At 47.4% G+C, this 25,921-nt stretch overlaps 1 protein-coding gene across 4 annotated transcripts in view; it reads right to left on the bottom strand.

Moving 5' to 3' along the window:
• NCOA1 (nuclear receptor coactivator 1) overlaps positions 1-25,921 on the bottom strand; it is a 369,979-nt gene that overhangs the window by 139,863 nt on the left and 204,195 nt on the right. For all 4 annotated transcript variants that reach the window (XM_088447565.1, XM_088447564.1, XM_088447566.1 and 1 more), the window contains exons 2-3: positions 13,986-14,085; positions 2,780-2,946 (exon numbers count right to left, since the gene is read on the bottom strand). In XM_088447565.1, coding sequence (XP_088303691.1) covers positions 2,780-2,946; positions 13,986-14,068 — 250 coding nt within the window. In that variant the 5' untranslated portion in view covers positions 14,069-14,085. The remainder of the gene's footprint in view (positions 1-2,779; positions 2,947-13,985; positions 14,086-25,921) is intronic.

Here is a 25,921-nt window from a genome sequence, read left to right as displayed (position 1 = left end):
GCCTAGAGACAGCATCCATACAAGCCAAGATATAGGATAGCATCCATACAAGCCAAGAGACAGCATCTGTGTAAGTCTAGAGACAGCATCCATACAAGCCAAGATATATGATAGCATCCATACAAGCCAAGAGACAGCATCTGTGCAAGCCTAGAGACAGCATCCATACAAGCAAGCCAAGAGACAGCATCCATACAAGCAAGCCAAGAGACAGCATTCATACAAGCCAAGCCAAGAGACAGCATCATACAAGCAAGCCAAGAGACAGCATCCATACAAGCCAAGCAAGAGACAGCATCCATACAAGCCAAGCAAGAGACAGCATCCATACAAGCCAAGCAAGAGACAGCATCCATACAAGCCAAGCAAGAGACAGCATCCATACAAGCCAAGCAAGAGACAGCATCCATACAAGCCAAGAGACAGCATCCATACAAGCCAAGAGACGGCATCTATACAAGCCAAGAGACGACATCCATACAAGCCAAGATACAGCATCTACACAAGCCAAGAGACAGCATCTATACAAGCCAAGATATAGGATAGCATCCATACAAGCCAAGAGACAGCATCTATACAAGCCAAGAGACAGCATCTATACAAGCCAAGAGACAGCATCCATACAAGCCAAGAGACAGCATCCATACAAGCCAAGCAAAAGACAGCATCCATACAAGCCAAGCAAAAGACAGCATCCATACAAGCCAAGAGACAGCATCCATACAAGCCAAGAGACAGCATCCATACAAGCCAAGAGACAGCATCCATACAAGCCAAGAGACAGCATCCATACAAGCCAAGAGACAGCATCCATACAAGCCAAGAGACAGCATCCATACAAGCCAAGAGACAGCATCCATACAAGCCAAGAGACAGCATCCATACAAGCCAAGAGACAGCATCCATACAAGCCAAGAGACAGCATCCATACAAGCCAAGATATAGGATAGCATCCATACAAGCCAAGAGACAGCATCCATACAAGCCAAGATATAGGATAGCATCCATACAAGCCAAGAGACAGCATCTATGCAATCCTAGAGACAGCATCCATACAAGCCAAGAGACAGCATCCATACAAGCCAAGATATAGGATAGCATCCATACAAGCCAAGAGACAGCATCTATGCAAGCCTAGAGACAGCATCCATACAAGCCAAGAGACAGCATCCATACAAGCAAGCCAAGACAGCATCCATACAAGCAAGCCAAGAGGCAGCATCCATATAAGCAAGCCGAGACAGCATCCATACATGCAAGCCAAGAGACAGCATCCATACATGCAAGCCAAGAGACAGCATCCATACAAGCCAAGATATATGATAGCATCCATACAAGCCAAGAGACAGCATCTGTGCAAGCCTAGAGACAGCATCCATACAAGCCAAGATATAGGATAGCATCCATACAAGCCAAGAGACAGCATCTCTACAAGCAAAGAGACAGCATCCATACAAGCAAGCCGAGACAGCATCCATACAAGCAAGCCGAGACAGCATCCATACAAGCAAGCCAAGAGGCAGCATCCATATAAGCAAGCCGAGACAGCATCCAAACAAGCAAGCCAAGAGACAGCATCCATACAAGCAAGCCAAGAGGCAGCATCCATATAAGCAAGCCGAGACAGCATCCATACATGCAAGCCAAGAGACAGCATCCATACAAGCCAAGATATATGATAGCATCCATACAAGCCAAGAGACAGCATCTGTGCAAGCCTAGAGACAGCATCCATACAAGCCAAGATATAGGATAGCATCCATACAAGCCAAGAGACAGCATCTCTACAAGCAAAGAGACAGCATCCATACAAGCAAGCCGAGACAGCATCCATACAAGCAAGCCGAGACAGCATCCATACAAGCAAGCCGAGACAGCATCCATACAAGCAAGCCAAGAGGCAGCATCCATACAAGCAAGCCAAGAGGCAGCATCCATATAAGCAAGCCGAGACAGCATCCAAACAAGCAAGCCAAGAGACAGCATCCATACAAGCAAGCCAAGAGACAGCATCCATACAAGCAAGCCAAGAGACAGCATCCATACAAGCAAGCCAAGAGACAGCATCCATACAAGCAAGCCAAGAGACAGCATCCATACAAGCAAGCCAAGAGACAGCATCCATACAAGCAAGCCAAGAGACAGCATCCATACAAGCCAGCCAAGAGACAGCATCCATACAAGCCAAGCAAGAGACAGCATCCATACAAGCCAAGCAAGAGACAGCATCCATACAAGCCAAGCAAGAGACAGCATCCATACAAGCCAAGCAAGAGACAGCATCCATTCAAGCCAGGAGACAGCATTTATACAAGCCAAGAGACAGCATTTATACAAGCCAAGAGACAGCATCCATACAAGCCAAGAGACAGCATCCATACAAGCCAAGAGACAGCATCCATACAAGCCAAGAGACAGCATCCATACAAGCCAGGAGACAGCATCCATACAAGCCAGGAGACAGCATCCATACAAGCCAGGAGACAGCATCCATACAAGCCAGGAGACAGCATCCATACAAGCCAGGAGACAGCATCCATACAAGCCAGGAGACAGCATCCATACAAGTCAAGAGACACCAAGGTCCTCTCTACTTTGCAGCGGGCCATGTTGTGGGATGATGAACCAGTCTCTCAGTTCCTAGGCTGCATTAGCACAAATATTGTTTCAACCCACAAAATGGCTGCCCCCACCCCCTCCATTGTGTGGAGACGATCAGCGAATGCTCAATAGGTCACCAGACCAGTCCTATAAGGTGCCTCCTCGGTCATCGTCTTACCCTGCTTTTTCTTCTTCAGCTGCTGGATCTGGTCCATCCTCTTGATCAGGATCTTGCATTTGTCCGGTTTGACGCTCAGGTTGTCTATATCCCCGATATTTGCCGATAGCAGCTCCGCCAGCTCCTCCAGGTATTTGTTTTCTTGTTCCCGCCGACGCTTCTCATTGCTGCAATAAACAAAGACATAAGGATTAGTAAGTTTGATACATCTCCCCCTCGAGCCACCCTTTAGAGCTTACAGGACATCTGCCCCAGAACCCTTAATATAGTGAGAAAGTGACCCCTGATGCTGACGGCCTACACAACAGCTGCAGCCAGTTCCTGCACTCCCATGATGCTCCAGCCACACTGCACCGGCATCTATGGAGGATGTAAGATGTCCGGGTAACACAGTGCATAATGCAAATCTTACCTGGACCTCAGCACTAATGTATGACTTGTAATAATGATCTCACTTTAGCAGGCAAGTCAGTTAGCATTAGATCTCAGTTATTAGTTGTGTAACATTGCTGAAGTACAGGGGAATACAAATAAGAAATAAAAAGGACCAGGGTCTTCAGTAGAGTGGGCCCATTGCAACAAGGCCCCATGTATGTACATATGGGGGCTGTGTCATGAGAGATGGAGTCCCAACAGCTAGATGCCATGATGCTTCTGTGGTGGTTATGCCTATAGGATCAGAATTTCATAAATAAATAAATCACATGTTGGGGCCCTAAATCCTGTGCCCAAGCCCCTTTTTACAAACTGCTCACAGAACATTCTGCAGGGGGAGGTGCATCAAACCTTCAAGAGAGATAAGAGTGGTGAAGACTCTCCTAGCAACCAGTGTCTCACAGTCGTTTATCCAGCACAGCCTATAAAATGGCAGCTCAAAGCCGATTGGTTGCTTAGGGCAATTCTCCACTCTCTCTCTCTGGAAGGTTTGGTACATCTCCACCTGTAGCTTCACCAAGTGTCTTACAGAACAGAATATAGACACACTACCCAACACTATCCAAAAGCAGAATATATGCACCGTACAGGGAGATGTAGCCTCTTAGCCTCTCCAGCCCATAGGCAAAAGCCTGTACTGCCTAACCCTAACTCTGAGTCTAATATCACCAATTACATGTAATATGGACACATTCTACCCGGGCGTCCCCACTCACTCTATAATAAACTCATGAGAGCACAAACTAGGCATGCTGGCTCTTTAAATCATGCAATGCAACTGAGTGACATTCATTTCAAGTTCCCTTCAAATCCAGAGACAATAAAGGAGATTTGATGACTCCTTGTGAATATGAGAAATGTCACTACATTACATTTTTGTCAGTGCTATGTGGGGCCCCCAATTAGGATCAATGTACTCTTAGAGTCTGACCTCTGCCTATGCTGACCAGTTCACAAGCCTCGTCCCCCCAGCGGTCTGTGCACGGTTCAGGGCCAGCCCAGTAATGCAGGACAGAGGTGAGTAAGCTGCTGATCGTGTGCCCCAGAAAGCAGTGATCATCTGATATAGCATATGCTCATTCCCACATCAGACACGCACAGCTAATCCAATTTGTGCATTCGCTATAGTGGAACAATTGCTTGTTTGGAAATCTATAAAAGGTTTACGTAATAACAGGACGCCAATAGTCCCATGCACTAACACTGTCATCACACATCTGCTCACTAGACTGGTAAAACTGTACCTGTCACGTACATATGGTGGCAGCCACTCTGCTACAGGCTATCATTATATAATGGTATAATCAAGAAGCATGAGGCACTTTGCAGCAGAGAGATCATCAGGTCAGTGACTTTATAGGTGGAACATTGGCTCAGAATTCCATTGTGCAGATATGACTTTCCAAATGCTTCGAAAATTAGGGTCCATTCTGTACGCAGAGGAACTTGCTGGCACTCTGAGACTTCCTACTGCCTCCATTCCCCTCCTCACATCATGTCACTGCCCCTGTCACATGCAGCCCTGTACTCACTGACACATCACTAATCTCCTGATATACTCTGTGCTGCTGTAGACCCTGCTCCTTCCACTATATAACTCCCAGCCTGTGACTTCCTGCTGCCTCCATTCCCCTACTCACATCACATGCAGCCCTGTACTCACTGACACATCACTAATCTCTTGATATACTCTGTGCTGCTGTAGACCCTGCTCCTTCCACTATATAACTCTCAGTCCGTGGCTTCCTGCTGCCTCCATTCCCCTCCTCACATCCTGTCACTGCCCCTGTCATATGCAGCCCTGTCCTCACTAAGACATCACTCATCTCCTGATATACTCTGTGCTGCTGGGGACCCTGCTCCTCCCACTATATATCTCTTAGTCTATGACTTCCTGCTGCCTCCATTCCCCTCCTCACATCCTGTCACTGCCCCTGTCACATGCAGCCCTGTCCTCACTAAGACATCACTCATCTCCTGATATACTCTGTGCTGCTGGGGACCCTGCTCCTCCCACTATATAACTCTCAGTCTTTAGCTTCCTGCTGACCTTGTTATTGTAGTGTAGAAGCAGCAAAATAAGATTAATATATGCCTGCACCTTACCCAGGACAGGTGGGTATACGTCTGTCACATTACGCATATAAATACACAGCACTGTGGGCCTGATTCAGCAGTGAACGCAAATTCCCGATGTTTGGGAATCTGCGCAGACGCCAGACCTGTTCTGTGCATGTGCAGAGCGGGTCTGCGAGTCCGCTTGCAAACTGGCAGCAGACGGTCAGCGATTGACAGTCTGCTGCCGTTTGGGGGCGGGGAGGGGGCGGAGACGACCTCCGTTACCCGAAACGGAGACGTGTCGCCGCCGTTGGGGGGGAGGGAAGAGGCCAGGATGTCCGTCATATCATATCTATAGCCTACGTGCATGCATTATATATCTATAGCCTACGTGCATGCATCATATATCTATAGCCTGCGTATATACATCATATATCTATAGCCTGCGTGCATGCATTATATATCTATAGCCTACGTGCATGCATCATATATCTATAGCCTGCGTGCATGCATTATATATCTATAGCCTACGTGCATGCATCATATATCTATAGCCTGCGTGTATGCATCATATATCTATAGCCTGCGTGTATGCATCATATATCTATAGCCTGCGTATATACATCATATATCTATAGCCTGCGTATATACATCATATATCTATAGCCTGCGTGCATACATCATATATCTATAGCCTGCGTGCAAACATCATATCTATAGCCTGCGTGCAAACATCATATCTATAGCCTGCGTGCAAACATCATATCTATAGCCTGCGTGCAAACATCATATCTATAGCCTGCGTGCAAACATCATATCTATAGCCTGCGTGCAAACATCATATCTATAGCCTGCGTGCAAACATCATATCTATAGCCTGCGTGCAAACATCATATCTATAGCCTGCGTGCAAACATCATATATCTATAGCCTGCATGCAAACATCATATATCTATAGCCTGCGTGCATACATCATATATCTATAGCCTGCGTGCATACATCATATATCTATAGCCTGCGTGCATACATCATATATCTATAGCCTGCGTGCAAACATCATATCTATAGCCAGGCCCTGTATTACTTTTGTATATTCTCAGGGTTCTCACGGTTATGATAGTTATACTGCCCTATATCAGAGATAAGTGATCTCCTTATAAACATTCTGAAATAAGCCTGATTTAAGTAGACCTATTAACATTGTAGATTTGAAGTACAAGACGACGGCCACATGTTAGTAAACTGGAAACCAGCTCTAAGAAAACACAAAGGGGTCTATCTACTAAGCAGTGTTAGGCGACAAAGTGAAATGAGATAAGGTACCAGCCAATCAGCTCCTCACTGCCATGTCACAGGCTGTGTTTGAAAAATAGTTGGGAGCCGATTGGCTGGCACCTTATCTCATTTCACTTTGTCGTCTAACACTGCTTAGTAAATAGACCCCAAAATCAGAAAAGAAGACTCACTACAAATGCACACTGACAGTGACGCTATAGCTCTGGGTTATACTGGATCTGGAATGGAGGTGGCGGACTTTGAGGAAAGCCCTGCTGGCTGCTGGTGCGTTTTCCCCGGAGAGATGACAGAGAATTGGCGCATGTAATTGTATCACCGGCAGGTAAGCGGCTGGATGTTACTGCCGGGCGGGTGGATTACCAGCTCCAGCTATTTGCCAGGACAGGTCGGCCGCAGTATATACTAGGGAGTGACCACAAACTCCTTGTGTTATACATCATTGGCGCCCTGCCTTATGTAACGGCGGCCTGAATAAAGAGCTAACGAGCGCAACGGCAGCACCCAACATTGGCCTGGCAGTGCACCGACATCACAGTACCAGGAGTTATCCGGATCGGGGACTATCGTTAGACCGTTACTGAAGGGGACATGTACTAAGACCTTGGAGAGAGATAAAATACCAACTAATCAGCTCCTAACTGCCATTTTACGGACGGTGTTTGAAAAGTGACAGGAGCCGATTGGTTGGTACTTGATCTCTCTCCACGGCTTTGTACATCCATCCATGAAACAGGTCCTGAGAGCCGTAACAATGAATAACATGGGTAACTTTCCTAGAGCAGGCGTCCTGCGGAGCTACATAGCTGCAATGGCGGGCATACCGAAAGCACAAGTCAGACATTGGTTATTTGGGGGGGGAAGTAGGGGCTATGTTTTTTAATATAAGATACGATCCTTCTCTATAGAGGTCAAACATAGAAAATGTCCACTTGGCATTTCTCTCTTTGATATCCCCGAGACCTGCGCAAGGTCTGGGCCTCATTTTCAGGCGTTTCTTGGCTGCTGGCCAATCTATATATAACATCGAGGACCGCCAACGTGAGCAGGACAAGTCGTCTTACAGAATAGAGCTACTAACTGCATTCACAGCTCTAGGGGCCGATTTATCAATCGTATCAAAAAAGTCTGTGGTACTTTTTTTAACCCATTTTGACGCAATTCGCCAGAAAAAAAAACCAACACTGTTATGGGAGCAATTTATCATTGTGCAACTGGCGTGCCAGCGCTTGAGAAAAGCTGCTGCCCCTGCGAATGTCAAGACCCCTTAAAAACCATTATACTAGCCGCTAATGCCAGCGGCGAACATTTACGCGTCGGGTGTTATGGCGAATGCACATCCTCAGGTCACACATGCTCACGGTGAGAGGCGTAAGCGGTGGATGGGTATAAATGGATCCCTCTTTGCACTCTGGAGCCTCTTTTCATTGGAAAGAATGAGCCAGCGAAAACGTCCCCATACAGTATGGGGGAAATGTATCAAGGCTTGGAGAGATGAGAAGCTGCCCAAAGGGACCAATCAGCTTCTAACTGTCATTTATCTCGCACAGTCTATGAAATGACAGCTAGAAGCTGATTGGTTGCTTTGGTCAACTCCACTTTATCCCTCTCCAAGGTTTGATACATCTCCCCTTATAAACGGACTCGTTAGTCATTAGGTGTGTCGCCTTGGTTTTGTTGGAGGGCAAAGGCCAGGGTCTGCATCTTCGAACGCAGACTTCCTGGCTCTGGCAGATGGTAGCGACGGTGATATGACGCGGGGTCTACAGACGCTGCACTCGGATCGCAGGTGTCAAAAGGTGGTGTCTATTTCCTACAGACACCTCTCGCTGTATTTGCATTTAGCTGGACGGCATTGCAATACCGTCCTCATGTGAGTCGGACCCCTGTTTGCACACAATTATCGGGGCAACCTCCGTTGATAAATCGGCACTAAACACATCAAGGTTACAGGAGCTACTCAGAAGGGCAGGATGTTATTTTGCTAAATAATGGGAATAGAAAATCTGTATTATTGTTGCACAATGATAAATATACACCTTAATTGTGATCATGATAGGAACCATTTCCTAATTTTCTGTCAGCAATCCTATTGGCCAGCAGTTCAACCACCCCAAAAAAGCTGATAACAGCGAACAATAGCTGCATAATAAAATATATATATAATTCTAGCAAGGTATGGAAACTTGCTGCTAATAACATCCAGAAATATATATATTTTCTGGTCCTTTAACTAGTGAGAATATTAAATACCCATGACGTACCGGAAGTCTAGGTGGAAAGTGCAGGGGTTGCAGTAATAAATTTCACGCTGCCATGATTTGCACTATCCTGTATCAGTATGTAACACCGACAGCGGCAGCCCGGCAGGGGTGAAGATCCCAATCATTCATTTTGGTAAGTATCGCTAACCTTACTCCCTACCCTAACCCTCCTTTAGGGGTGCCTAACCCTAACCCCCCTCTAAGTGCCTAAACCTACTCCCCTTCCCCGCAGCCTAACCCTAAGTCTCCCACGGGGGTGCCTAACCTTAAGTCCCCCCAGGAGCCATAAAAACTTAACCTCCCCCCCCCCCCCCCGCTGCTGTCCGCGTTCGGCTTAACTTCGTTCGGTATGCCGGGCGTCGGGCTACCGGCATAGGTCTAATGACAGGCGCAGGATTTCGACGCCTGTCATTAGTACCTTGCCGGGATTACACAGTCGGGAAGCCGGTGGTCGGCATTTTCGACCGTCGGCTTCCTAACTGCATCCCCTATCCTGTGGCAGGGGCTTTAATAGCCTTGCCGCACAACGCGTCACTATATATTATAGCCAACTGGACAGCTTTATAGGATGAACAAAAGTCACTCCTACCATGGTAAGGAAGCATGTCTGTAATTATCACCAGATCTCGCATCATATTTGATCAGTCTGCAGATTAGCTTTAGTGGCCCTTTAATAAATATAGATGTATCCAGCTAGCAGACCAATTCATTATCTTCCCCCCGGAATGAGACAGACGCTGATGATCATGGTAAACAGCCAATAACGAGTCAGCTGAAGCATGGCAGAGACTCAGACAGGGACGGTTGTCATGACAACACGGAAAGCCACTGGAGGATACAGATCAATTCTCCATATGAAACAGGGATACCCACAGGCGAGGCACTGCGCTGCAAGCGGGCGCTCGTCAGGCTGCGCAGTAACCGGCCCAGTGATAATGACATGAATATGGTTATTAGACTAATTATCCTGCTGCCTGTCAGGAACAGATTATATAGGGTACAGATTACCAGGTGACACAAGTAGATAACTCCTGCTCAGGGTCGGACTGGCCCACAGGGGTACAGGGTAAACCCCCAGTGGGCCCCAGTGCCTGAGGGCCCACCCCCTTCTTTAGGGATCAGGTTCCAGACTGTGCACTTGAATTATACTGCACAGGACTATTGTGTATTTTCTACAATGTATTGCTGTTATTAATCTGGTACATTATCATGCATTCACTAGCAGTAATTAATATAAATATTTAAAGGGGCCCAGATTTACTATATATATTTAAAGGGGACCCCCTCTGGAGCATGCTTGCCAACTACCTGGCTGCCACTTCCGGGAGGGAGCAGCCAGATCGGCTTGAGTGGGGGGGTCGTGGCCAGCAGACGGGGGCGGGGCCGGCCAGACTACAAGAGTTTGCAGGCGGAGCAGGGGCGGAGCTACGCGATCGCGTCATTTTGGCCCCGCCCCCGCTACACTGCCGATATTACAGGCAGGGGGCGGGGCCAAAATGACGCGATTCTGCGTGAATCGCTTCACAGGCCCCCCGCTGCCGGGGAGCTTCTTGTAATTGCGGTGGGGGGTAGGAAGGGTCGGCAGCTGCCGGGAGACTTGCCTGCCTTCCCGGGAGGTCGGGAGCGGCACCCGATTTTCGGGAGGCTCCCGACCAAATTGGGAGGGTAGGCAAGTTTGCTCTGGAGGCTGGCCACACCCCTAAGTATGGGCCCTTATCACTGCAATCCCCCGATGGGCCCTTCATGCACCAGTCCGACACTGCTCCTGCTGGATGATCCATCTGCGCACTTGTGTGGATGTTTATGGGAACTGGGATTAAAAACTAAAAAAAAACCTATACGTTGAAGTATAAAAATGAGGGATACATACAGGACAGGTGCAAGAAAATGATTTAATTGGGGAGGAGATGAGGAGGGAAGAGTATGAATCCCATCACGTCTCCTGCAGGCGAGACTAACCATGGCGCCTATGAGAACGCAGCCTACTGTACCACAGTGAAAGCTTTTGTGCAGCACGTTCTGTCCTCCGCCACGTGTTATAGAAATATATATGCAATAGAATCGGTCACCGGGTTAGTGATTTATTATAGAAGGCATTGTACAGTTTGTAGTTAGCAAATACAGCACCCCAGTGGCCCTGGGAGAGGAGAGGGCAATAAATCCAGCGCACGGTTTATGTGCTATACTCTCTACCTGCTTCTGTGTATAGTGCCCCAAGGGGGAGACCCCCAGGAGCAGGACATGCTGGCACTGGGGGAGGAGGGCAGTAAATGGAGATCCCCCCAGAAGGATGAAGGTACTGCAAGTCATTTTATTCCTGTCCCCAACTTTGTCATCAGGACAAGCCACCGATGCCCCTAGACCCCGAGTAGAAGCATTAGGCTTTACCTTCATCTAGGCCCCTAAAGCACCACTGATGTACAGTATCTCTATGCATTAGGCGCGTATTACAGACATTAGGCCTGGGGCTTCCTCTGCAGTCTGTTACACTGGGCCTCAGGCCCAGCACACTACGCACCATGGGGTTTTAAGGCTATAGAGGCCCCTTTTCCAGCCAGTAATGCCCTTTGCCGTTCTCCCACCAATTATATTTTAATAGTGATTAGGGTTTTCAGGCCCCAGATACTTATTTGGCATAAGAACCTCCCTGGGGCCCAACTGGATCCCCTTATGGCGCTGCTAGTTTGCATTGCCACCTGTCAGTGTTGTACTGCAATGCATTGTGCCTTTAAATGTACCGACAGCTAGGGGGGCATCCGGTCACATGGTCAACAGTGACCCCATCGACATCAGGGTGGTAGGCGACACTTGCAGACAGTTTAGTAGCGGATATTGCTGAGAACGACATTAGTATTATTATTCATTACCAGTTATGTATATAGCGCTTTACAGAGGATAGGTTGTTGTTAGGGTCAGTGCGCTGGTGGGTTCACGCTACTGGTGGAAGCTAGGGAAATATTCTCAGTTGTGTGCTTGCTCCTTCCCGGCGCTCACACTTGAGTGAGGTGTATGCGGCGAACTATTCCCTGTTACAGACCCCTGTAGTCCTCCGCTGGAAAACCGGGGCAAGAGCACCACAGAGAGGCTGCGCTGCCTTATCCCAAGTTCTGGCCCTAAACACTGCCATACGGGGGGAATTCCCAGACTGTCACCCCTGTGTTCAGATGCTTGTGGGGAGAGTTGCAGCCGGACGCTTCTTTGTGGTTCCCCTCATTAGGAACTGGTAAGACGCCTAACACTTCTGGGAAGAGGAGTCAGTCTGCTCTGCCGACATAAGAGTGCTAGCTCCTGTGCTGGCTGCCCTATATCTCATAGGTCTCTTGCAGAAGGCCATAGTTCCTGGCCATAGCGCATATAGCGTCAGCTAGTGTTCTCTCCTGAGCAAACAGGGTCATGGAAAAAATAAACAGCTCTTGAGGGGTGTTATTACTGACTATAATGTGCATAGCGGGTGTGTTATTACTGACTATAAAGTGCATAGCGGGTGTGTTATTACTGACTATAAAGTGCATAGCGGGTGTGTTATTACTGACTATAAAGTGCATAGCGGGTGTGTTATTACTGACTATAAAGTGCATAGCGGGTGTGTTATTACTGACTATAAAGTGCATAGCGGGTGTGTTATTACTGACTATAAAGTGCATAGCGGGTGTGTTATTACTGACTATAAAGTGCATAGCGGGTGTGTTATTACTGACTATAAGTGCATAGCGGGTGTGTTATTACTGACTATAAAGTGCATAGCGGGTGTGTTATTACTGACTATAAAGTGCATAGCGGGTGTGTTATTACTGACTATAATGTGCATAGCGGGTGTGTTATTACTGACTATAAAGTGCATAGCGGGTGTGTTATTACTGACTATAATGTGCATAGCGGGTGTGTTATTACTGACTATAATGTGCATAGCGGGTGTGTTATTACTGACTATAATGTGCATAGCGGGTGTGTTATTACTGACAATAAGGTGCATAGCGGGTGTGTTATTACTGACTATAAGGTGCATAGCGGGTGTGTTATTACTGACTATAAGGTGCATAGCGGGTGTGTTATTACTGACTATAAAGTGCATAGCGGGTGTGTTATTACTGACTATAAAGTGCATAGCGGGTGTGTTATTACTGACTATAATGTGCATAGCGGGTGTGTTATTACTGACTATAAAGTGCATAGCGGGTGTGTTATTGCTGACTATAGAGTGTATAGCGGGTGTGTTATTACTGACTATAATGTGCATAGCGGGTGTGCTATTACTGACTATAAAGTACATAGTGGGTAGCAACCCAATAAAAAATGACCTGGTCACAACCCCTCTATTTAACTAAGGGGGGTGTTCTAAAGACCAAAATATTCAAAATGTTTTACATTTGCAGAAAAGGATCAGGAGAATCTGGAATGGGGGCGAATCTGCTGCGTACTCGCATTATACCGGCTTGGCACATGGCGTTTCCGGCCTCACCAGAAATAAAGATAGCATCCTGCCCCTGTAATGTTCTAGAGCAGAGGTTCCCAAACTCTCCCATTACAGTCCAGATTTTCAGTATATCCCTGGAGTCCAGATGGTTAAATCAAATTGACTGAGGTACTAATTCAGTCGCCTGTGCTCAAGCATGGATATCCTGAAAACATGGGCTGTAATGGCAGAGTTGGAAACCTCTGTCTTAGGAGTCATCAATTTCCTTTACACCATCCATCTCAAGTTCCCATGAACAAGGGTCACAGCACCCGAAGGCTGCACCGGGGCCTCCCTATCTGACAGTCATTCAGAGACGTCCTCCATCTTTTCCCCGGGCTTTGGAAAGCAGTTTGCTATCAGATAGACATTACACCACAATATTACCATATGGCCTGTATCCTGGGAGCACAGCAGCTGCCTGGCACCCATAGCCAGACCTCCTTTCTCACACACTGGGAGCTAATCAGGCGTGGCATGGACGTTTAATGTATACCACACAGTGAATGCAGCCTTTCTCCACACATGAGCCATGAACACTATACTGAATCCTAAAGACAATATGGTGATTTATCTGGAGGTTTTCATCCTGCTTTTCTTTTGTCAGTGAATTTACATAACATTAGCGACACAACTTGTGATACAGAAGGAGGGGTTGGTGTGTGTTGTGGCAGATAAAGCAGTGTTCAGCGGAATAACTCACTTCTGTATGGCGTCACATGGCGAGGCTTTCCTTTTGCGCTCCTGGCTAGCAGGGTCGTTTGAACTGTCCCCAAGTCCACTCATTTTGACCTATTTCACACCTGTGGATAGAAAGAAAAAACGAGAAACATTTAGCGCTGAAACGGTAATTTCGGAATATTCATATACCTAATGGGTGACTCAACTGCTCATGCAACCCTCCCCTCCTTCAAAAACCCCAAAATTGTGATGTTATAACGTTATAAGCGGCACAGGAAGCAACAATGCTCATAGGCGGCCATTTTGTGGCCTGAACTAATGTTAGGACTATCAATTCACTAAAATTTAGTGATAAGCATGAGGCACGAGGCACAAAGGGTTTCATGACTCAATCATGGTTCTAAGCGGACTGGTTAAGCTGCGTTCCCATGGCTCCGCTGACAAAATGGCATCCTCCACTGTGTAGAACATACAAACAAAAGTGAAAAGACTGAAAAAGCCTACCAATCTCCATCACGAAAGAGATTTAGAAGGAAGATTTACTAACATTTATAAAAAAAATAGGAGAATAAGAGGTGTTGCCGATATCAACCTATCAGATTTCAGCTCCCATTTATCCAGTGCATGCTATAAAATGACAGGTAGAATTTGATTGGTTTCTATGGGAGACCTTTATAGAAGTTTAAGTGCCTGTAATAAACACATCAGTTTAGACCAACACCAGCCGGTTCCTGAGAGCTGGTTTCTTTTGCTAGAAGCACTAAGAACAGATTTTGTGTATTTTCTGGTTACATAAGACTGACTGCGCTAAATCTGGCCTGACAGGTTGTACCCTCCATCTGCATTCAGATCAAAGAAACCAAATACTATTGAAGACTTGGCACGCAATATACCTAATAAGCAGCATCTGCTGCGTTCAGTACACCTCAATGTCTATTCAAGAAACAGAAAAAGTCAAAAGGGAGGTTTACAAAGCCGACTCCACCCACACACAGCGATGACCACCATTTTACCCCCATTTGCTGGGAGGGACACACACACACATATATATATGTCCCCTGGAATCGGTACAGTTAGGAGGTATGTCAATGAACTTACTAGGAGGTAGTGATGTAAATGAGGCATGAGGTACTATGAAGTTAGCTCACTGAGGCATGAGGTACAAAGGAGCTATTATCACTGAGGCGTGAGTTCCAAAGGAGCAAATGACCTCACCGAGGCATGAGGTGCAAAGGAGTGTGACGTCACTGAGGTACAGAGAAGCTAGTGACGTCACTGAGATAGAATGTACAAAGGAACTAATGTTATCACCTAGTGCCGGGCTTTCAGGGTCGGGATTCTGGCGGTCGGCATTTCGACCGCCGGCATCCTGACTACATCCCCCTAGGCATGAGGTGCAAAGGAGCAAGTGACGTCACTGAGGTATTAGGTACAAAGGAGCTAGTGACGTCACTGAGGTATTAGGTACAAAGGAGCTAGTGACGTCACTGGAGGTATTAGGTACAAAGGAGCTAGTGACGTCACTGGAGGTATTAGGTACAAAAGAGCTAGTGATGTCACTGGAGGTATTAGGTACAAAGGAGCTAGTGACGTCACTGAGGTATTAGGTACAAAGGAGCTAGAGATGTCACTGGAGGTATTAGGTACAAAGGAGCTAGTGACGTCACTGGAGGTATTAGGTACAAAGGAGCTAGTGACGTCACTGGAGGTATTAGGTACAAAGGAGCTAGTGACGTCACTGAGGTATTAGGTACAAAGGAGCTAGTGACGTCACTGGAGGTATTAGGTACAAAGGAGCTAGTGACGTCACTGAGGTATTAGGTACAAAGGAGCTAGAGATGTCACTGGAGGTATTAGGTACAAAGGAGCTAGTGTTGTCACTGGAGGTATTCGGTACAAAGGAGCTAGTGATGTCACTGGAGGTATTAGGTACAAAGGAGCAAGTGACGTCACTGAGGTATTAGGTACAAAGGAGCTAGTGATGTCACAGGAGGTATTACGTACAAAGGAGGTAGTGATGTCACTGGAGATATTAGGTACAAAGGAGCTAGTGATGTCACTGAGGTATTAGGTACAAATGAGCTAGTGATGTCACTGGAGGTATTAGGTACAAAGGAGCTAGTGATGTCACTGAGTTATGAGGGAATTAATGACATCACTGAGCCGTAAGATATAAAGGAACTAGTGACATTTATAGCTCTTAGTAAATGATAGGTAGCTGCTGTCACTTCAACGGCACAATTATAAAACGCAGCTTTTTCCCATATCTAGGGGAATATGGTTTTTGTGCCAAAGCTCTCGGCAAATCATTCCTTAAATTATCTTCATTCCTGTCTGTCACCGCATGCTGTAAGATCCCACTTTCTGACTATTCCCTGCTTTTATAGGTATTAGTTAAATGGAAACCCTAATGTCTGCCGTGTCTCGCTTGAGGGGGTTACATGGTACTCTGGGCAAAAGGAGTGACAGAGCCCCCCCCCCCCTAAAGCTCGCTGGAAGTGAAGGAACGAGGCCTGCGATGTCAGGGGAGAACTTATACGCCAGTTCCCGCGCACAGTCCCAGCTAATGGACTGGAATCAATAAGAGTAAATGGGGTGTTTTATTACATGCCTTGTGATAAGCACCCTGAATTACCTGCTTTACGTTTCCTCCTGACCTACTTGTCGTATTCAGCAAATGCTCTCGGTTACATAGACGTGTATGATACAGATCTATATTTTATATATTACATGTTCATTTACAATAGACACGCTGATAAAGAAATGGACACATGGGGCTGTGCGTTATTAAATATTTAAAAAGGGGAATAATTTGGAGACAAGACTAATGAATGTCTTATGGGGCATTATCATTAAGAAGAGCCAAAAAACACAAAGCAGGAATTTTCATACTATCCAAATGACATAACGACCCAACACAGAGATTACTGGCGGCCTCTGACCCGAAAATGAAGGTAAGCTGGGACTGCCAGCAATGAGGGGGAGCATCTTACTGGATATCAGATATTTGTACATGTAATGGTACAGAAAATGTTCAGCAAATGAATCACAGAATTAAAGGGAAACAGAAGTCCTGTAAGCAGAGAAATGGAGTGGAGGGGTATAGACCTGTCCTGGCCATGACTGCTCCGTTAACAGTTCCTTCCGTGCCTGTTTAGCGCAGTGGCGAATACGGCGTTTGTACTGCACAGGCGCATAATCCAGGCTGCCGCCGTGGAACTCGAAGATACCTCTGCAGTGAAACTGCCATCAGAAGTTGGCGTTAGCAATTGGGGGTCAAGCTAAAAGAAAATAAGCTTTTCTAATTTAGCGCAGATCACTGCCGCCATTGAAAACTATTTGCATTCGGTTTTCTTTTTAGTAAATTTCCCCCGTTATAAAAAAAAAAAAGTGGCATTGACTTATAAAATAGGCCCCCGAGCACACCGTCTGAATAAATCTAAAATTGGTCTAAAATTAATCCGCAGGTATAGTACACATTAAGAGGACATCGGGCAATGCAGGCGCACACCGTCTCGCCGCAGGCGGTGAAAACGGAACATCCTCTCTCCGGCCAATGCTGGGTGAGGACGCTCAGCTTGCTCCAATGTTTACTGTGTAACCAGAATTTAGGGACCCTTGACAAAATAAACGCGTGACAGATATTTCTCGCTGTCATAGTCACAGATGCTTCAAATCATTTACCCTTCATCGGATATGGCAGCGAGAGCGAGGCCTAATTTAAGTACCGATCCAGATGGTTCAATTTCTTTTTTTTTTTTCTTCTAAAGATGTTTTCGATCACGGATTTGCTTAAAATAAAAAAAATAAAAATCTGAATAACTCTTCCAAACTTCTGTGCAATGTATTAAGAGAACTTTGCTTTCAAGTTTTGGGGCTCTGTCAGTTAAAAGCGAATTCATTGGTACACGCTGCGCTATTCTTGAACACACACGTGGATTTCAGTGGCGATATCAGAAAGGTGACGGTGACTGTGTGACCCGTAAATGGAAGTGCAATGCCTGGGAATGATGTGATCAAAACCGATTGGATTATGTTTTGGATATGCCCATAAACCGAGACAACATGTGGCCGCCACGTTCATTTCATGGAAAGTGTGGTCAGCTGACAGATGGCTGTATCTGTACGCACTAATGTTTCCAGTCTGTGTGCGGATACCTGATCATTTGCACGCGCAGAGGCCGATCGCCATTTTTGGCGCATGCGCGCAGTATACTGTATATAGAAATACACAAGATCAATGTGCACCGTGAATCGCGTGAGAGTCCGCCCCATTGGCTCGCCATCTGCCCATAAATACAGTAGCATGACTGAATCGGAACTGGATTTTGCCGCTCAATGCACGGGCCAGCTAACACTCTTGAGCTGGGTACACATTAGACGACCTGTGTACCCAGGCGATGCACGATGAGGCGGACGCCATACTGTGCGGTCCGTACACATCGCACGATCTGTTGAACGACCGGACGATAGGTTGTTCAGTAGCCGCATCCAAATGCATGAGGTCATTAATTGACAGTGAGTAGCATGAACGGCAGATCAGTCGACGCGATGAATGACCCCACAAAAGCGCGCATGGTCGGACACAGGGCCTGATTCAGAGGCGCTCTCAAAAGCGGACGCTCGCTCTGAATCAGGGCGGCCGCTTTTTTTTTTATTACCCGGCCTCCTGGCCGCTCGCTAAGCTGTGGGTGACCACCCACAGCTTTTGCGAGCGGCCAGGTGATGGTCGCGACCATCGGGCTTGCGACGAGACCCTTGCAGTAGGGTCTCGTTCCCGCAAGCCCCAGTGAGCTTCCTGCTCTAATAGAGCAGGAAGCTCACTACTGACATCACGAGTGATGTCAGTAGGGCCGCCCACAAACGGCAGGCGTTCCTTCAGGAACGCCTCCGTTTGTCCGGCCACCCCGCCTACAAAACGGGGCGAGCTGCCATTCAACATCAACAGAAGCCCCGTTTGTAGCGAGCCCCGGAGCGAGGGAATTTCTCTCTCACTACGGGGCTTGCGTGCGAAGTGCCCCACCATCAACCCGCTTGCGAGCGGGTCTGAATCAGGCCCATAGAGCGTACACACTTGCCGATGTACATTATATGTCGCCCCGATCCGCCGAAGTGGGTGACATATCGTGTAATGTGTACCCACCTTTATCCCTTACAAGGACCTGACTAGATGCATTTTCTAAACAGGACTAATCTAGTTGTGTTCCGTTCTACTCTACAATGCCAGTGAGCGAACCTCATCCAAGTACATGACACAATGATAGATAACAAGACCTTTTATTTCATGGTATGCAGAGTCTCCTATTCATAACATTACGTAACAACCAGGGGTTTAAATACAGAAACACTTCACGCCAGGACAAAGAGCCGTTGTCAAGTGGTTCTCCATTCAAGACAAAGCTCAGTGTCCCAGCTCCGAGGTTGCTCTAAATAGCCCATCGGTTATTGCGTGTTCTATGGCCATGAGAAAGTGCAGACAATGCGATAACATGCTATTATACTTAGGCGCGCACCGCCTTTTGACTCGTATTACATCACAGAGACAAGATGGCAGCCTCCAGACTGCGCCACACAATAGGGGATTTACAGCAAATGGTGAAAACGCGTTACAAACAACTAAGGAGACCTCCACAAGCTCGCTGTCCCGCTAACTATAAGAAATTGCCTTTTGGTGGTCAGTGGACAAACATCACCATGTGCCACAAAATCAGGACCAGATAAAAACTAAAATAAAAAAACCTTAATAAAAAAAAAAAAAACTCTGCTTAAGTAGATTCCTGTATTTTGCGACGGGCGTGTAAGGTACAGACGTCTGCTTTGAATTGCTGGTACATACCATTTGCAATGAAGCCGCTGTCGGATAAATGATACCTCGCTGTGCGATGATCCTGTCACAAGGAGGAGATTAATGTGACTGAACGAGCTCCCTCAGCCCCCTGTCCCCCATAGTAAATCAGAAGAGAGCCTCAGAGTGGCTTTTACCAGAAGAGACATTACCGAGCCAGTTAATAATGATTTCTCTGGACGAATATTAAAATACGAAGCCCTGGGCTGCCTATGTGTTATTACAAGATCAATACAGCGAACGCTGTGTGCACCATAAGCAGTGATTACAGATAGGATTAGGGGATGGTACATTGAGATGTGAATGAAGCACCATTCACTACAGTCCACTCAATGGTATTCACCACTGACCCCTGCAAACGGAATGTGGGTTTCGCTGCACCAAGTGAACAGGTTACAGCCCCTGAGGCTGGTACATGGAGAAATTTACAGAGATAGATATTGGAGGACTCAGGGCCTGATTCAGAGCCGGATGCAATTAGCGCTCGCTCGTCCAGAAAATAGGGGTGGCTATTCAAATGAACCGTTCGCTCTTTGCGGTCTGTTCACGCCTCTAGGTCTGAACGAGCGAACAAAACTTAAGGTTGTTTTTTGGAAAAATACGCCCCCTGGCCGCTCGCATCCTACGTCATGTCCGCTATTTATTAGATTAATCGAGTACATCGACCAGCGTATGAACTGCTCGCTATTCTTGTGGTTGGTTTTTGCTACCACAATCTTGCGAGCAGTTCTGGCTATAAAATAACCCAGTGACGTGGTCAATGACGCTGCTGTATTAATCATGCACACCCTTAAAACGCCCGTTTTGACCTTTAAGCACGCCTGCGTTCGGATCTCCACTCCCCGTTTTCAAGCACCTTCCCCTGTTACCACCCACATACGCCTCCTCCTGTCACTCAAAATAGCAGGCATTCGCTGTTTAGCGAACAAACGAATTTCGGCCGCACTGACTGGTTCATGCATGCGTATAACGATCTGTACACATGCGCAGTTGGGCAAACATCGCTCGGAGCGAACGAGCAGCCGCTTACGAGCGGCTCTGAATCAGGCCCTATATAAGCACAGATGAGCAAGGATGATGCTCCAAAGGCTGATATGCGAGTTGCACTGGTAATCAGCACCTGGTATGGGATGCTAAATAGCGATGGTAATCAAGACTTGGTATGAGACGCTGAGCGACGATGGTAATTGATAGTTGGTATAAGATGCTGAGTGACGATGGTAGTCAGCACTTGGAATGAGACACTGAGAACCGATGGTAATCGATAGTTGGCATGAGATGCTGAGTGGCGATGGTAGTCAGCACTTGGTATGAAACACTGAGAATTGATGTAGTCAGCACTTGGAATGAGGCACTGAGAATCGATGGTGATCAATAGTTGATATGAGAAGCTGGGGTCGATAGTAGCCAGCACTTGATATGAAACACTGGGAATCGATGGTAGTCAGCACTTGGTATGAAACACTGAGAATCGATGGTAGTCAGCACTTGGAATGAGGCACTGAGAATCGATGGTGATCAATGGTTGGTATGAGATGCTGAGTGGCGATGGTAGCCAGCACTTGACATGAAACACTGGGAATCGATGGCAATGAGTACTAGGTATGAATAGTTGAACAGCTGTGGTAGTCACAAGGAAGGTTCACTGGGAAGGAACACTGCGGAGCCTGAGACACCGTCACAGTAGAAACCACTATAGGAGCGAATTTGTACAGGGAACTTCCGGCTGCAGGAAGTGCCCTAAAATATCCCTTGGTAGCTGGTCATTGAGCAGAGGGCCCGATTCAGGATGAGCGCTCGCAAGCGGGTCGATGTTGGCTAAGTGCGCATGCGCACGAGGGACCCGGTTCCGTCGCGTGCATGCGCGAGACCCGCATAGTGACGGGCAAGCTGTCGCTATGGGTCTCGCACCAAAGGGGGCGTGTTGTCGATGGTGAGTGACAGCACGCCCCCTTTGGTGGGCTTGCCGTGGGCGTGGCTGCCCAGACGGAGGCGTTCCCATGGGAACGCTTACCGTCTGGGGCTGGCCCCACTGACATCACAAGTGATATTAGTGGGAGTGCTTTTGGCTCTGTTAGAGTCAGAAGCACTCCAGGGCTTGCTACCACAAGGGTCTCGTCGCAAGCCCATCATCATGGCCGCTCGCTATAGCTGTGGGTTTTTTTTTAGAGCGGCCAGGAGGCCGCTCTAAAAAAAAAAAGAGAGGGAGGGCCCTGATTCAGAGCGAGCGCTCTGAAAGAGCGTCCAGCTCTGAATCAAGCCCAGAGACCTCAGCTGACCAACCGCAGAACTACCATAGGAGGATGCTGATCAGATGACATGAACCAACATGGCGGCGCCCAGGACCTGCAGCAACCAGGATACACACATGATAGCTCAGGCAGTCCCTGGGCAGAATACTCAGCCACTACCTGTCACCACGGATGACGTCCGGACTCTTAGGAGCCCCAAGATGCCAATCGCGGCCGATCCCAAGCTGCATCCTGACACAGTGGCTCCATTGATCCCAGCTATAGTCACAGCTATTGGATTCATTTTGCTCTTGTCGAGCTAAAGCACACGAGGGCCTTTGATACCGCTCTGCGGCCTGTACTCAGCCATTAGCTGTAGGTGCTGTAACCTGCTCTAATCCGTCACCACAAGTGCCGGCGGATGATAAAAGTCTCCTGTTGGCGAAGGTACTTCTCATCCCCTGAGGTCACCTCCTGTTCAGACTGACTTCTCTGCAGGTGAGGTGTATCCTCATACACACGTCATCTTCACATCTCTGCAGGTGAGGTGTATCCTCATACACACGTCATCTCCACAGCTCTGCAGGTGAGGTGTATCCTCATAGACACGTCATCTCCACAGCTCTGCAGGTGAGGTGTATCCTCATAGACACGTCATCTCCACAGCTCTGCAGGTGAGGTGTATCCTCATACACACGTCATCTCCACAGCTCTGCAGGTGAGGTGTATCCTCATACACACGTCATCTCCACAGCTCTGCAGGTGAGGTGTATCCTCATAGGACACGTCATCTCCACAGCTCTGCAGGTGAGGTGTATCCTCATACACACGTCATCTCCACAGCTCTGCAGGTGAGGTGTATCCTCATACACACGTCATCTCCACAGCTCTGCAGGTGAGGTGTATCCTCATACACACGTCATCTCCACAGCTCTGCAGGTGAGGTGTATCCTCATACACATGTCATCTCCACAGCTCTGCAGGTGAGGTGTATCCTCATAGACACGTCATCTCCACAGCTCTGCAGGGTGTTTGCACAGAGTTACCCGGGGATTACTTTGCCTGCACCGCGCTCTGTATTTTTAGGATGCGATTAGTGTGCGCGCAGGATCTCCGTAAGCCAGCAATGAAATGGGCAGACTCAGGATGCAGCAGATTCCTGACAGACAGGTGCAGCAAGTGAGGACATGAAGCGTAATGTAATGAGCGGTAAGAGGGCGAGCTCAGCTTCCATTGCAGCCTCAGAGGCGCAGCCAAACAAAGTGAAACTTTTCCAGAGTTCTAGAAAAGTGTGTGTGTGCGTATGTGGGGTGTGGGGGGCATCCCTGCCAAAAGATAGCACATAACTATGCTGAGTGTTGTGTCCATCTTTGATGTCCCCTAGGGGGGCACTGTTTTGAGCCAGGCTGCTTTTTAGCTGGAGAGTAGGGCATGCGTCTAAAATAATAACGCACGCATACTGCATGGGGGGTTGTCATTCACTACAGTGAAGCGTGGATCGTTTTACAACTGATTGTCGTGTAAGCCAGTGGCGCCCGCACTGCAGAGCTGCGGACGTGGACTCGGGAACGATTTCAATCTATATCTAATCCATTTTGGGGTGTGGCGGAGAGCCCTGGTGGCAGCTCTCAGCCCCTCTACCCATCTTCTCCCATAACAAAGACGAATTCAATCTGCATCCAAGTGCCGAAACTGCGTCAGTGAGCGGACGAACTGGAAATGGACCCTGCGGTTGGGCGTTTGGTCATAGCGTAGGCATTGGCCTCTGGGCCTGATTATGACTCGCGAGCGAGCGCTATGCGCTCGCAAACGGGTCGATGGTGGCCCAGTGCGCATGCGCGAGACCCGGATAGTGACGGGCAAACCGTCGCTCTGGGTCTTGTACCAAAGGGGGCGTGCTGTCGATGTTGAGTGGCAGCACGCCCCCTTTGGTGGGCGGGCCAGGGGCGTGGCTGCCCAGACGGAGACATTCCCATGGGAACGCTTACCATCTGGGGCCGGCCCCACTGACATCACAAGTGATGTCAATGGGAGAGCTTTCGGCTCTGTTAGAGCCGAAATCTCTCTGGGGCTTGCGGCAACGAGACCCTACTACAAGGGTCTCGTCGCAAGCCCGATGGTCGAGATGGTCTTGACCATCGCGACCATCATCATGACGGCTCGCTATAGCTGTGGGTGGTCACCCACAGCTATGCGAGAGGCCAGGAGGCCGTTCTGAAAAAAAAAAATGCCCGGCCCTGATTCAGAGCGAGCGCTCTGTCAGAGCGACCGGCTCTGAATCAGGCCCTCTGTGTGGGCAGCATTACACTTCTGTACACAACTCGGCTCTAATAGAAGTTTTAAAATAAAAACTGGGATCATTGATCCCTCAAAGGTCACACGGCTGCCTGGGGAAACGTTCCTCCTCCTCGTGTTGAGGTTATGTATGCGAGGCCTTTCCATTCTCATAGGTGCCGGTGATCCCATTATTAAAGTCTCAGCGGGCTGCGTTCTGTTCCATTCTACGGAAATGGAATGGAGAGCATCTGCTCACCCTAAGGGCTGGATTCTGGGTTGCACGCAATGTCATTGTCACCAGCGATTTTGACTGCGCACGTGTCTGTCGCCTCGCAGTAAAAGTTCTTATTTTGTTAGCATACTCTGCTTATAACCTCTACTGTACATGCGCGCACTTCTAAAGTGTCAAATCTGTCACCGGTGCAATTGCGCCAATCTTATTAATGTAGGGTAGCCACCGCCAGATTGTTAAAGAGACGCCATGCGGCACCATGGACTATTTTAAAGTACTGTATCAGGATTCTTCTCCCGGAACGGTGCAGTGTTACTGATAGATGTATCACAGTTACTGGTTGATATAACCAAGGGCGCCCAGCCATCTGCCAGCAACAAACGGAACGGCAGCTTCCACTATCTGAAAGTGACAAGTACAGGATCATGTATAAAATCACAGCAATCCCCTGTCGGCTTGTTCTAATGTCTGCAATAATTATATGTATGATTCTTTAACAGCTGGGAGAATCAAATAACTTTCCAATCGCTCAGGTCACACAGGTGAGAATATTACACACGCCAGGTCATTTCTTTATAAAAAACACTGGATACAATTAAGGCTGATTCACAAAGGGGGCAACAAAACCACAACTCCAGGCCCTACAGCAAATAGGCCCTCATTAGTGATACGAGACACGGGCTATTGAAGAACCCTAGAAATCTTAAGATCAGCAACGCAAACATCTTGCAATGGCAGCTGAGCGGTAATGACCCATAGCGTTCAGGGCTAACGGGCGGCTTCACCAGGCTACCCTTATCTCATACGGGCAAGTGGAAGACTTCTACCCAGTTTGAGTAATTGCAGTTGAACTTAAAGATCAGATTTTGGTTTTCAGTTCTACAAATTAAAAAAGAATGAAGTAAAAAAAAAAACAATTTGGGGAAATAATTAAAAAAAAAAAAAAACGACAACTCTATTTATTGTAAAACTTATTTAAAGTACAAAGCCAATTTCCAAAGCTTTTCATCTAATGGAACAAGCATTGTGCTGGTATATATAACGTTGCAATGCTGCAATAGTGTCGCTACATAATTACACACTAATTATGTATTCTATAGGAATCTATATGCTGTCTGTAGTTACAGTATGTAGCCTGTCAGTTTTGTCCCCTTATACGGCGCTATGGAGACACTTGTGGCACCTTATAAAATAAATAAATAATAAAAATAGGTTGCCTCATGCCTTGGCACCAGCTGGCAAATATTTGGTGCATCGATGGAAGACGCAAGGGAGCTTTTATTTGGAATGCATGGGTATTAGGACCATCTCCCAAATTTGGAACTCCATGTTTAAACTACCCAAAAAAAATCATTTGAAAAATTTTTTTTTTT

This window comes from Taudactylus pleione, unplaced genomic scaffold (assembly GCF_031769625.1).
Source record: "Taudactylus pleione unplaced genomic scaffold, aTauple2 ptg000434l, whole genome shotgun sequence".
Classification (NCBI taxonomy): Eukaryota; Metazoa; Chordata; class Amphibia; order Anura; family Myobatrachidae; genus Taudactylus; species Taudactylus pleione.
Note: the sequence above shows the minus strand (reverse complement) of the source record. Positions and strands in the feature narration are given on the sequence as shown.